This window comes from Cardiocondyla obscurior, linkage group LG06 (assembly GCF_019399895.1).
Source record: "Cardiocondyla obscurior isolate alpha-2009 linkage group LG06, Cobs3.1, whole genome shotgun sequence".
NCBI classification, from domain to species: domain Eukaryota; kingdom Metazoa; phylum Arthropoda; class Insecta; order Hymenoptera; family Formicidae; genus Cardiocondyla; species Cardiocondyla obscurior.
In genome coordinates, this window is record NC_091869.1 from 1,164,505 (window position 1) to 1,178,798 (window position 14,294).

The 14,294-nt window shown below is 46.3% G+C and overlaps 1 protein-coding gene across 1 annotated transcript in view; it reads right to left on the bottom strand.

Annotated features, from left to right (window-relative positions):
- The window catches only part of LOC139103281 (leucine-rich repeat and immunoglobulin-like domain containing-NOGO receptor-interacting protein 4), a 192,335-nt gene that overhangs the window by 125,220 nt on the left and 52,821 nt on the right, over positions 1-14,294 (bottom strand). Inside the window, exon 2 of the mRNA XM_070657781.1 lies at positions 7,046-7,120. Coding sequence (XP_070513882.1) covers positions 7,046-7,120 — 75 coding nt within the window. The remainder of the gene's footprint in view (positions 1-7,045; positions 7,121-14,294) is intronic.

Sequence of the window (14,294 nt, forward strand, 5' to 3'; positions counted from 1 at the left end):
CGTTTAGCCGGGAAAATTGGAAGACACTGATCGAGCGCGGTACGATCGATGAAAACTGCATCGGCGATATGCATATTTGAATAGTCTCCTATGTCAAACACGTCCGACGTATTTTAACCATGAATGAATAAAACTGCGATACGGTGTATAACGCTGGCCGTGGCTGCGAAATTAAACCTCACGAATTATTTTGGTTAACGCAAATAATATAAATCGAAAGATGAAGACGAGACATCGGTTACGCTCGCCTTAATTGTCGCGTGTAGAACGATTAATTTTTGATACGGATGCGTTCAATGAAATTTACGAATAACATTCATACATTTATTGCAAGTATACTGATTTTAAATTCCGTCGATAGAAACGCTTTTTCCGCACAAGCCTTGCGCGTAAAAGCCGCGCTTTTAACGATCCCGGGTGATCCTCGCCCGCTTTTCTCGCCGCTTCTCCGTTGCCGTTCACCTATCCGTTTGCAATACGATCTTCGGTATACAATTCAACCGTCGCGCGACGCGTAATTGAAATGCGACTGACACGTATGGAAAAGAGCGTCGCTCGCGAAAATCGCATTACCAAGGTTTCAACAATCGCAATTTTTGCCCGTGCCTCGCCGTGATTGACAGCGTCGATGCAATCAGCATTCGCGGCCTTTCATGTCGAAGATACCGTGATTCGCGACGAAAATCAGAGTACAGACGGCTAACAAATGATTCCGAACGACCATGATTAAATCACGGCTGTGACTACGACGGTCTCGAGCAAATAGAAGTATTATTTAGTTCGCGAGATGCAAATTCCACGCGCGTCATGAATAAAAACTGTTGAAACGTATTAACCATTAACCATCGTTTCCGTCAATGGCACACGAATCAAAATTTACCAGGCACTTTGATATTGAAACTAACGCCGACTTTTATATTTTGTCTTTGAAATTCATTTGATTGAACGAGCACGGCTATAGTTTACGCAGGTATAAAAATCGGGTTTATTGAAATTCATTTAGCGAACAAAATGGCTCGATTGGCCATACGTCGCATCAGGTGAAAAATAATAACACCGCGTATGAAATGTACGCGAGAGAGGAGGATGGAGGAGGAAAAGCTATTGAAATAAATAACGGTTCGTTTAATAATCGCGACCGCTCCGGTTAATAACAATCGTCGCCGTCAGGCTGAAAGCCCGATATTTCATTTCGAAATGTGACAACGGGACCGCGCAGAATCTTCACCGGCGACGGAAAATATCTCGGCCGACGCGGCGGACCTTATCGACCTTCTGCCTTCTTGTTGCGCCGCCTCGGCTGCCATTGACATGCAATCGGACTGCAAGTAACGTGCATATCAGGATGACCGGATGACGACGGCAAGGAAATCACATTAGTGAAGTTTCGGTAATCCCTTTTATGTCCATTGACCGTGATTGACGTTGTCGGCGATCCACTTTTTTCATGTCACCGACGACCGGGTCGAGGAAAAAAATTAGACAGCGGGATAGCCGGTCGACTGATTTCCCACCGAGCCCGCCCGTTAATTCGCTCGTCCGCGTGAAACGGTCTCGACAAAACAAACGCGGTTAAAGCATCATTGCGATCCATATTTGCCTACAAATAACTGCACGCGAGGATTCGACGCGCGCTATCTAGGTATCTACTATCCGGCAGTACATACTAACATAAGCGATTCTGATACGTCCGATAATAGAATATGCTACAAATTAAATTAAGTTCGGAGCTTCAAACAGCTGTGTCGATTAAAAATTGAAAAAAAAATACACGCACGCGTGTTTGAAATTAATTTTGCTTATTCGTCGAACAATTGCGTCATACGAAATTTGGAAACTTAAAAACAGTTTAGAGAAAACGCATTCGAAATGTAGAAGTCGGCTAATATTTATTCGTGTAATTTGCAGCATTAGTTTAATGTAATTACCGCAACAGGATGCGGTTCGTCAATAAAACCAAGTGCTACTCGCGTCCGGTCTATTATGATTAAGCAAATCCGATGTGAAATCGGGAATCGAGTATGTAACACGGTGCGAGGGGTTCACGAAGTACTTAAAGGTTAACGAGGTAGCGTATCCACTTTATTTTTCCACTTCCTTTTACCACGTATCCGTTGTACCACCGGCAGCCATTGCATGACCTGCAGCTAGCTGGCGAGTCGACGTGCCTCGAAATCAAAGACTGGAAAAACACGTCAGCAAACTTTCGATAATCGCTTTTACGCGTCGACCGATCGTGATTCGCGTCCTGGACGGTTCTTGTAAGCTTACTCGCATCGGCCCGGAGTATCGGTCAGCGAGAAATGTCGGTCGGTGACGACAGCAGATTTTATGATCGAACGTCGGAAACAATTCGATCGATATTTTACACTTTCGCGCGGGTGGGACGTAGCCGTAGGCGACAAAAAAAAAATCCCCGTCCTTAACGCGGCGTTGGCCATTATCGGCACGTTTTCTCATGTCCGATTGTGTCAAGTCGAAGGCTACGCGTTGAAACGCGACAGGCAAACGTATCGCGCTCCGCACGTTGATCCGCGATATTAAGTTAAACGCGTAAATGAAAAACTGCGAAAGGATGTCGGAACGAAAGCACGATATTTATATTGTTTAGATAATGCACGGCGACCTATTAAAATTAACGTGTTTTTAAAGCAAATTTTAAACGCAAACAGGTAAAAGTATTATATGTATATGTACGTATGTAAAGAAATATGACCGACGGAAAACGAAAGAGAGAAGGCGCTAATCCTTTTCTGTTTTTCGAAGCGAATATAATCGTTGCTGTGCATTCAGCCACTCAAACTCTGCAGAGTACGCGCGCAGTCGAATCCGCTTTTGTCGCCGCGGCGCAACTAAGAAATAATTAAATGCGATTTACTTTGGTCTGTATGAGCGCACCTTCGTTTCACGATCAATTTTTCAGAACAGGTTTTAACCCGCCGTCTAGTTTACCTCTTGCGCTCGCATATTCAACGTTATTTAACATCGCGCGCGCGCGCGGGCGCTGTATTAATCCTAAAGCTACCGTCTGCGCTCTTAGACCTGGTTAATTTGCTTCGTTAAAGATATCAAAGGCAACGAAAGTTAAAAGCAACAAATAGCCAGCTCTTTTCATAAACTTCGAAATTACGGACGTTTAAACAAAAAGTTTCAACCACTGCTTTCAGACGTCGTTGATCAACGTGTGAACCAGCGGCGCATTCACATTGAAGCCGTTTGAAATCTCCGCTATTCGCTGACCGTCGGAGCTAAACCACGAACCCTCATCTGCGTTCCTGGAAGAACGTTGCCAAAGTGAAGGCAAACTCAATGGTTTACCTTCGATAGTCAGCGAATAACGGAGAATGTAAACCGAGTATAGACATCGCGCTTAACGCGTTGATTAACAGAAGTTTAATTACTAAAGTATTTTATTCAAGTATCAAATTTCCAGCCCGCCCTGAGAAAAGGTAACGTTTTTGTCAAAGAGGAAAGGCACTTCGTTACGAAATTAAGATCCCTACTTAAAACCCTGTGTATCGATCCCGTCGATGAGTTTTGCACGCTTTATTTCGAACAAATGTCGCGCTTCGCGTTTGAGATAAAGAACTCGGTCAGTAGCTTAACTGCCGTGATTGGATGTCAATCCTGATTTTTCCGGTCGTGTTATAAAAAGCAATCTCGATGTTCGAGGTAGTACCCGGCCGTAGGAACAAGCTTCTCACGAAACGAGGAAATCGAGTTCAATTAAATACCGGTCAAAGCGCCGAACTCGTAAATACCTGGAGATAACGAGGGGGCCGACAGAAATGCCTGGAGTAGCATACAACAAAGAAAATATGCGACTGAAGACGAGAACGCTAGAGACGAGAAAAGATATTCATATTATAATGTAAAAAAAAAAAGAAAAAAAATAATATATATATTTAAATGGAGGGCTCGAATAACGCTACTAATATTAACAACCTCGTGGACGCGGCTCGCGAACAAAATTATTCCGCGACCTAGAGTAGCTCGCAACGAACGGTCCTTATCAAGACACCTCGCGTCAGCGCGAGATGCATTAAAATGTATTCAATTTTCGAGCCGTGAAATCGTTTAACGTTCGACCGTTCGGCTGCCGACACTCGAGCTGCTTTTAAATCTGGGCTCTTCAAATGCACCGCCGCGCGTTTAACGCGGTCGTGCACCTCGTCAGCTCGCGACGTGAGTTTTACTATATCCGCAATGCCGGCTACTGACATGCAGTGGAAGTGCAGGTGACACGTGTACGGCGGCGATGGTGCGGCGGTAGTGGTGGCGGCGGCGGTGGCTAGCCACCGCGATGCGGCGTGTGTGTATGTCTGCGTGCGTGTATGTCTGAGCCAGGGCGATTCCCGTCGCGCGCACAATCGGACACCTGTGCGGTCGCACAGAAAATGACCGTAATTCGAGTCATTATTCTCGTTCTAAAAAAGACGCCTCTCTCGCCGGCCGAGACCGACCCGACTTCCGGCTGCGGCGAGGCTTTCCGCTCCGCTGCCCGATCGCGCACGGAACGGGACGAGATGAATTGGAGATCGAGGCTTTTTCACGAGGGCTTTCCGGGGGATTAGGTGGTTTCTGCTGACTGGGACCCCGAGATCCTCGGGCGATAACGAAGGATCGAATGCATTCGGGTCGAGGGACTGACTTCGCGATAAACCGTCCGTGGTGCAACTAATAAGAAAGTTTCTCATAATTTCAACACGTAGCGCGGGATTCGATTAGAAAAATATTCCCGCACGAGCCGCGGAGAATTTATTATTCAACATTTATTTCTATTTCGCGCAAGCGACGTCGTCTTGTTCTCGAGGGTAAACTTTTTGGTAATTGAATAAAATTGTAATAACGTTTCATAATCTAACGCTATTTTCGAACTTAGTTTTCGCAGACAAACAAACACGCCAGAAATGCTCGTAAAATATTATACATGTTTTTCTTTTTTTTTTTTTTATTCCCCCGTCGTTACTTGAAACAATTTGAAACAATTAACACGCGCGGGCATAGTAATAAAAATTTTACTATCCAAGAGGAAGTAATATTTCATTACGCGAGTCATATTTAACGATACTTTATCAACGATTTTAAACGAAACGCTTGATAATAGATATTCATAATATTTGTAGCAACTCTGCACTTTTCGAACTTCTTAATAAAACGATATCTTTTCTCTAAGCCCCGGCGCCGTATCGCCCTTTTCGCGCACTTTCCAATATCCCCCGCTAATCTCGCGTGATTTTTTATCCATGCTTAAAGATTGGCTTCGCAAAGGGTTAATCGCCGCTATTAACCGTAACCGTAAGCTCGGAGCTTAACCACCCGACCTGTCTCCGAACGTTGCTTCTCTTTAATGTCTCGGAAGTCTTGCCAAGACTCCGGATAACGAAGGAGCGCGGTTAAGCGGCGAAAAAGCAGCTTAACCTCCTCGCTTCTCGGCTATTTATTTCTTGATGACGCCTCGCCCGCGATCGAACGATAACTTTCGTCGCCCCCGCCGGTCAACGATAAGAAGCGACGCTAAACAAAAGCGGGTACGAGATAACGCAATGCTCGGGCGACGAAAAGCTTCCGAAAAGAACAGAAATCACCGGCGCCTTTGTCGACATCGCTCTCTCCTCCCGTCATTGTCGTTGTCGTCGTTATTGTCATTATTGCGAACGACATGCCTTTTCACACGTCGAAAACTGAAGCGGACAAAACCCGAGGTCTTCGGTCGCGTTTTTCGAGCTCTTACACGCCGCGCCGCGAATGAATCGTCTGCAAAGTGTTCATAAAGAATTCAACATATCGGCAGCTCGCAACGCTCGTACGAAACGGAAGTAAAAAGAACATTGAGGAGGGAAAAAGGGAAATGTTAAAACACAAGTATCGGATACGACGATTTCAAGTTGGCCATCGCGCCCCACGTGATCGATATCGAACCGACTGAGAGGTATCGAGAATCCCGGAAGCTCTGGAGGAGAAGCGCGATAAATCTGTTTCGAAGACCATCGAAATTCCGCGGACGTAAGGCACAAGGGGAACACACACACAGGACGTGGAGAGAGATGAAGACGAAGGGAGGCTGAGAGGAATCGAAAGCAGATAGGGATTGACTGACTCGCGTCTTCGGGGGAGGGCTTCGGTGTAAAGGGCGCCGTCGGACCCTTCGGCGTAGTTGACGCCAGGAGGGTCTTTACGCACGTATGCATCGACGTCGAGAGTCACGCGCGCAACACACGCACGCATACAGGCGGACCAAAGCGTGCAAGCGCGACGGACAAGCTGCGTAGAAAGCGGTAGCTATTGTTACGGGTATTATTTGCCACTAATCAGAATGCGAGGTCAACCCGGGGTGCAAGGGAGGGTCTTTGGTCACATACGAGGGTACGAATGTGCGTGCGTTTGTGCGTGGGTACGCGGCGGTGTTTGCACAGGGAAAGAAAGAGAGAGAGAGAAGAAACCCGCGCGTGCTAAACGCTGGCTCCTAGTTGAAACGGACTACCGCCGCGAACGAGACGCAGCCTGATTGCAAACCCCACTGTCGTTGCCGGCACCACGCCCTGACCCACGAGATTTTCAAGATACCCAGCACGACCCACAAGCCCCGTACTTTATGCGGGGTCAACCAACTCGGCCCCTCGTCGTTACGAGCGCGATATCGATACAACGGCGCGGCGCGGCGCGGCGTGGCCCAACGAAACCTTCTTACGTCGGTGTTGGCACTTAAATACGGATGAGAAAACGATGATGGAAGAAGCGGTTATTCCAACCCTCTTCTTAAAAAATGCATGTAACTACTATAGAGCAATAACCGCGTACATCTATATTTTAAAATGTTATATACGTATCAAAAGTTAAACGATAAAAAAAAAAAAAAAAAAAAAAAAAAGAAGAGCGCAATATCGACAATTTCGAGTTATAAGCAACGGAAATATCGTGATGCGCGAATTAATAAAATAGAATATTAAGGAATTTTTTCAATTTTAATTTCAGGGAGGGGTAACTGTCCCCTCCTTGCTCCCCAGTCCTCCGGGCGCCCATGCGTAAAAAAATAAAAACTCACCCGTGCTGAAGGTTGCGAGGTCTCGACGACGTGTCGACAACACTCCGGTGATTCGTAGCTTTTCCAGTGATATTTCTGCAACAACAAAATTCACGATTAATTGAATTGGCCGGCGCAAAGTAAAACATTTGAAAAATATATTAATTTAACTTCCGCAAAAATTGCACGTTTGCTGACGTTTTTGTAATTTTAACATGATCGTGCTGATTTGATATCGCGCCGGTAATTAATAATGAGGTGCAAGTTGTTTCGAAATGTAAGCGCTCGATATCGGCGAGCTTCGCTCTTGTAGACTTTAATAAGTAAATATCACGTGAAATACATTGCGACATTTCCGAGCGAACAATGTTTCGTGCGTGACGCGACACGCTAAACGGCATGGGTGGATTTTAAAAGAGATTGACAGACTACGGGTCCATATAATATACGTTATACGTATTAGCAGGAGAGAATGTATACCGCCAAATACATCGCATGTTCGTCTCGATGGCGTATTATTCCCGTAACTCGCAAATCCTACTCTCCGCAACGCCATGTATCATTCGTACGCTTTTAGTCTTCATTATGCAGAGCTCGTCGTAAAAATATCTCAACGTAAGTCCGAGGTATGATTAGGAATAAAATATTCAAACGTCACGCTATTAGACGAAATTTGGTATTACATCACTGATTAATGGTTTCAGTGCGAAACAAGTATTGCCACAATGTGTTTAATCGTTATTCAATTTTACGGATAATCCGAACGTCGCAATTTAATAGATCCGATAGCTCTCTCACGTTGCGCGGGACATCGTATCGACGCATAAAGCGATGCCACTTGAGGAGAATTATTCCGAGTACCGCGAGCGATATCGAGGAGACGATGGAATTTCCGTCGGCCGGAATTCTTGCTCCAGCCGAGGAATTTCCGGGCTAAAGAAATCGGGAAGTCAGCATACGGCGCGGTGCTCGGCGCGGCGCGGCGCGGCGGAGTGATCCGTGCATTCCGTCAAATCGACGGAAGTCGTTTTCAAGCTGTTAACGGGAGTTCGAAATAGTTCGGCGAAGAAACCGACAAAACTGACACCCACCCGCGAGCGGTATTTACGGACGAAATCGCGTTGCGGCCCGACCGACCGCGGCTTCCCCGGAAGTGCCGTATCTCCGAGCCGTGTACATACGTACGTACACCGCGGGGTTAATTCGACAGTTGCCGACGTGGACGTCGAGAATGTTCTCTCTAGGATTCTATCCGAAGTATTCCGAGCATAGAGCGCGCCCCGCCCGCAAACTGACCGCTAGCCGGCGATTTTTGAGGAATCCGCAGGTGACTGACGAGCCCGTTCGAGCTCTCCGATCGCTCGATATCGATCTCTCCCTCCCGAGGATTCGAGGGAGAGCCCCGTTTTGACCGCCGAGTCGGAACATTGGGAGATAATTCGCTCTCGCACACAGACGTGCACGAGCAGAGGCGTGCGTCTACGCGAAAATCGATTCCCTCCTATTCCGGCACGACGCGTTTACGCGTTAATGCTAAGGCAGTTTAACTAGCTGCTAATATTGTTATCCAAGTAAATACTTGTATAGGCTTGTACTTGAAAGTAAATTTGACATTTATTAACGCTCTTCGTATTCGTGCTTTTCGTTGCCTTTTGCGTAAGGTAATCGAGTGGATTTTTTAATCTCTAAATTGCCTAACTTATTAAGAAATTTATAAGTCCTTTTAATGTTTCACCGCCCAACTACAGGTTATATATTAAACGATCGTATTTTATTTTTTTCTTTTATTTTAAATTAATATCTCTTTGATATCATCTCTTTAAAGTCAATAACGTTGACGAGTAAAGCGAGAGATTTTCGTCCATCCAATTTCAGGTATGAATCTTTTTTTCTCCCGCTTGGAAAAAGACCTTGCACTTCCGCAAACGTGAAAGATATTAGAATTATCTCCCTTGTTTTCGTTTGAAAACGGTGCAACGTAGTCGGGGGATTTTTTTTTTCCCCCTCAAAATTGTGAACAGATTTTTTTACAGCGTACAGTATGCGTTCGCATTACTCGGACGAAACTTTATGATGCATACCCGGTCTTAATTAAGCTCATACATCTCCCTAGATGCCCCTCTTGAAAAATACTGCTAAAGTTCGTCCCAACGTACGTCCATTATACTTTAGTTATACGCGTTCCTTTAACTCTTTGACGTGTTGGATGGCCAAAATGACTCTAGCGCTGCTCAGAATTTTTACATCGCGCTCGTACGTCTTTAGATGGACATATTTAAGTCGACTGTAATGTGCATCCCTCCTCCCGCCGCGCCCTGTTTTTCAATTCCGGTCGCGAAACCCGCGTCAGAAGCGGTAAATAATAGGGGGCACGTGAAAACGGGAATGGCGAATTATAGAGCGCGAAAGAAAGCGTGCCCGAGTTGCGGAGAGAGCGTCGAATGCGCGCTCCGGTTGTAATTCGAGCGCGAAACTACAGGAAGAAACTTCCTCCCCAAGACATGTATCTCGGTCCCGGAGATAACGTATAGTCGTGTCGTTTGTCACGGAATCTCGCAACGCACGACCCCCTCCCGCCCGCCCCTCCTTGTGCCCGCATCTTCTCGTAAGCCCGTACGTTTCCGGTTACCGCACGAGGACCGACTCGAATGCGCATCATTAAAGAATTTCCAACTGCGGCCTTATGGCACACATATTTCTTAACGTGCAATTTAACTCCAATTGATAAACCCGAAGGCGTACCACATTTTCCTCAAGCGTTTACACTTACGTGTAATAATTTTCAAAAAAGATCGAAGAGAGCTGTGTAACCACGAGCAAATAATATTTATTACGGTTACTAACAAATGTTAATTAATAATTGTTTTATTTCTGCAAAAATATAATATTTTGGTATTATTGTATATATAAAAGACCGCAAAAAATATTCGTTCTGTTATTTTTTAAGTTAAATTATAATGTAATAAATATTGGATTTTAATATAAAAAAAAAAATTTGTACATGTTGCGTGTAACGTAAAATATCAGCGAAAGAATGTAGTTTTAATATTTTAACATTGGCCGTTTCATATTAACGTTTCGGTGAAGAAATTCCGGATCCAGTCTTTAAACATGAACAATGGCAAAAGTGCATGCTTTCATATATCACGCGAAAGTCACAAAACAACGTGGAAAACAACGTCGATGTGCACGACTCAAAAATTTCACCAGACATGCAGCGAATTTGCGGGCGCCGCGTATCTGCTTATAATTCGAGTGTAAAATCGCAAAATAACGCAACGAGAAATTCCGATGCCGACATCTCGGGAATTCGGCAGCGGCGGAAAACTAAGTTTCCATAGGCTTGTGCAGTTCACATTCGGTAGGAGGCGTGGTGCTGCAAAATAATACGAGCACCGTCCTTTTTTCGTAGACACGAGCGCGCGTCTTCTCAAATCGACTCCGCGAATCGTAAATTTATCCCGCATCGCTTCTAACCTGCTCGAAGAAAATTCAGTGTGCCTGAAACTCCGCGAAGAGAAAAAGAGAAAATTCACCGAGTTACCGGAAGTAACGTGCGAAGACGAACGATCGTCGTCCGAATTTCGCGCGCCGTAAATCCGCGACGCCGGCTGATCCGCTTCGCCGGTAAAAGGAGAAGATTGTTTGGGATCGGCGGGATAAACAGAGTAGACACATATACAACGAGGTAAGGCAAGACAGACAGAGAGAGAGAGAGAGAGAGAGAAAGGGGAGAAATAGAGAGAGACAAAAGCAGGGGGAACCATCGGACTTCTAAGGGAATTCCGTAAGTCGTGCGTTCCCGTGTTGTAAATCGAGCTCGAAACCAGGCAGCAACAACGGCAGCGGACCGCCGAGAGATATCCCACCAACCCCACGGTGCTTTCGCGTGTATCTCGATACGTTACCCCTTTCCGGGGAAGGGAGAGAGGGGGAGGGAGAGCAGAGAAGAGAGCCCACAGAGCTCGAGACGGGTCGAGGCCGGGAGACGATTGCTTTGCACTTCTGTGCACGCCCCCGGGGCAATCGTAAGTTGAGATACCTAGTAGGGTATCCACCCCCGACGGTCGCACCCCTTTGGCGTCCCCACGCTCCCGTTACTTCCATCCACCCTCGTTCGCTTGCTCGCGCTCTTGGCTGTTCGTACTTCTCTCGGTGGCTGGGTGCTCCTCTCGGTGGCGACGCCAAAGTCTCGAGTCCCGAATGCAACCGGCACCCGCGTAGGAGAAGGGTAAAGGAGGTCGGGGGCACCAGGGTCGGGACAGGGAGGCGAGAGATCGATCGCTCGAACGTGCTTTCGGCATCGTCGAATATTACCTACCACCTATATTCCCGGCCACATAGCCGATATATGTACGTACGTAATACTCTCCGGGGGGTACGTATGAGTGGGTAGACCGGGTATACGTGTGTACGGGGTGTCCCGTACCTACCTATCGCGCGTGAATAAGCCTGCGGCCCCCAGATGCCAGAGTAGTGGCGAGTTAGAAGAATGACGGCTGCTACAGAATCGAATTATCAATGCCCATCGTGTTTGAGACGGACCGAAAGTCCACGGAAAAAAATAAATCAAGCGTCGCGGGAGAAGATAAATGACGAGATCTCTCCTTTCTCTCTCGCTCATTTGATTTCGGAAGAAATTTAATTCAAGCTTTAATTTGAAAAACAACACCGTGTAATTTATAAAAAGGCACGAGATAATCGGGAAAGGTAAGGATAAGGCCGGTCTTGTAATTCATCGAAAAACTACTAGCTCGAAGGGGTTCGCGTGTCAGCTCCAAGACACCCTGTACACGCGATCGTATGCGCGCCAAGCGCGTATGTTATGTGATATAATACGCGGTGTATGTCCGCGGGGGTGTGTATATAACGGATAGGTAATATACATATACATAACGCGCAGACCGCGACCAAGGACGCGCCGCGCGTACGGGGAAGATGAGGTACGGAGGCATTGTTGAGCGACAATAGCTGTGATTCGTGGGCCATATGTCCGCCTGTGGTTCGAAAATTGCGCGGAAAATCGAAAGCGCTACCGCACAACGAGAGAGGATGAATAGAGGAGAAAAGGAAGACGGGGGAGGGAAAGGAGAGGCTTGCATTTTGGGCGTATTACGGGTTCTCGATATTATCGCGGGACGCGCGAGATATCGAGACTTGGTGAAGTGGCTGAAGAATTTTCGTCTGGAGCGTCGATAGTCGCGATGCTAAAAGAGAGAGAAAAAAAAAAAAAAAGAAAGAAGAGAAGGAAGGGAAAAGAGGCGGCGAAATCCGTACGGAGAAATTGGATATCCCGCGATATTTCGCGAGCCGAACGCGATAACTTGCGCTTTACATTTAATAAAACGAAACGGGAACGACGTCGCGCTATTGAGCCTCTAAGCGCGGTTCTTTTCTATCGAAGTTATAATCCGAGCTTTGCGATACGCGTAATTCCGGCGGAATTTGTGCGCCAAAAGATTTAACACTTCGTAACTCAGCGAATAGAAACGGCACGGTGATTTATATCACCAACATCCCTGGCGCTCTTCCAAATCTTTGAGCCGTTCGCGACACAAATGAGCACATTATTTCTTTTCTATTCTCCCTGGCGTCTAATATTTACTTGTTAATACCTCGCGAATTGACGTGAGAATTGCGAGCGGCATCGGGGCTGATAATCGTCGAATATATACGATCGATAAGAATGAAACATACAGCAAAAAGAAGAGAACGTTCGTGTGAATTCGAACGTAATACTTCTTCGGAGCTCGCAGGTAATATTTCCCGTCGGGTCTGGCAAGCGCTTCTGCTCGCTAGAAAGAGTTCGCAGTTGAAACACGTGTTACATGAGTAGTCCGTGCAAGGAACGGCGCACCGGTGCCCCACGCGAGTAAATTATAGATAAGACGAGAAGGCAGGCACTTCATTTTCGTGCAGATTATTCGCAAGGCTACGCGTGGTAAAGCGCTAGTCAGCAGTTCTTGTTTTTCTTTTTCTTCTTCCTTTTTTTTTCCATCTTTTTTTTTGCGACCGTAATTTCCCTGCGTTTTTCGGACAAGCTGGAAGCGTGCAGGCGCACGTCATCGGTCCGTCGTATTTTCCCTTCGGGGAGACTAGCTAGTGTTATCGCAATAATTGACTTTTTCAACTTATCCGGATTTTTGCCGCCAACTTTTGCCATCGCAATTCCCCTTCGTTCCCGGGCTTCCTTCTCGTTTCTATTACTTCCATTCCTCCTCAAGTCTTCTTCCCGCGCTATTCAGCAGAACTTTATTTCCCCCGCGCGGCAACCAACGGGATCTCTGGCGCCGCGTTTTTAAAGTAAATAAAACTTTTTGCCAACACACTCCTCCATTCGAATGCCTGAGCACCGATGACGGCCGTCACTCTGTGAACGCGAGTTCCACCCGAGTGACGGAAGGGACGTTGAAAAACGTATTTAGATATCGAGTGGCAGCTATACACGTCGCGACGATTAGCTCGCGTCGAACGAAAACTTTCTGTTATCGATTTACTCACTTACAGTTTCGCGAAATAACAAATTTAAATAAAAGCGGACTGCATGTTTTATACATTAGACGCTGAAATAATTTAGACTTCCTTTTTTTAAAAGCCGTGAAAGCTGAAGAGAATTATACGCCGTTAATTCCACCTTGCTTCTTTTTACAAATGCAATCATAATATTTATTACGTATTAAAAAAAAAAAATTTGAAGCAGCGGAAAATTTATTCGATACCGAGAGGTAAATGTCATAAAGAAATGCGCGAGAAATTGAGCTTGGGGAGCGACGGGGAGATTCGCGCAAAGAGGAAACGATCTCTCGTCAGAATATTCCATCAGAAATTGCAGAGTACACATTAGGTAATACTCTTATAAGCTTCTCCGGATCTGCGATTGTTTTAACAGCCTCCGTGCGTCCCGACGGCACGCTCTATTCGGCAAATGTGATGAAAAACGAGTAACGACGCGACGCGACGCGACGCGGATCGAGACAGCGATTCCATATCGAGTACCGAAGGATCATTCAGGTATTAAAGCTGATCCGTATTCGTCGACACGGTCCGCTTATTCGCCGCTCTCGTAATACTCGATAGCTACACACGTACATAAGCCTCATCCGTCCTCAAATCGGGAAAGCGGCGGCGCTCTCGAGAGCCTCTAAAGGGGTGAGTGTCGATTTAAGCGGAACCGTAACGCCCCACATTCTCTTGTATGTGCTGCACATTGGCTCGTTACCAGCTAAGGAATTCGATATATCATAGGCACATTCCTTTCGATGAAACCCGG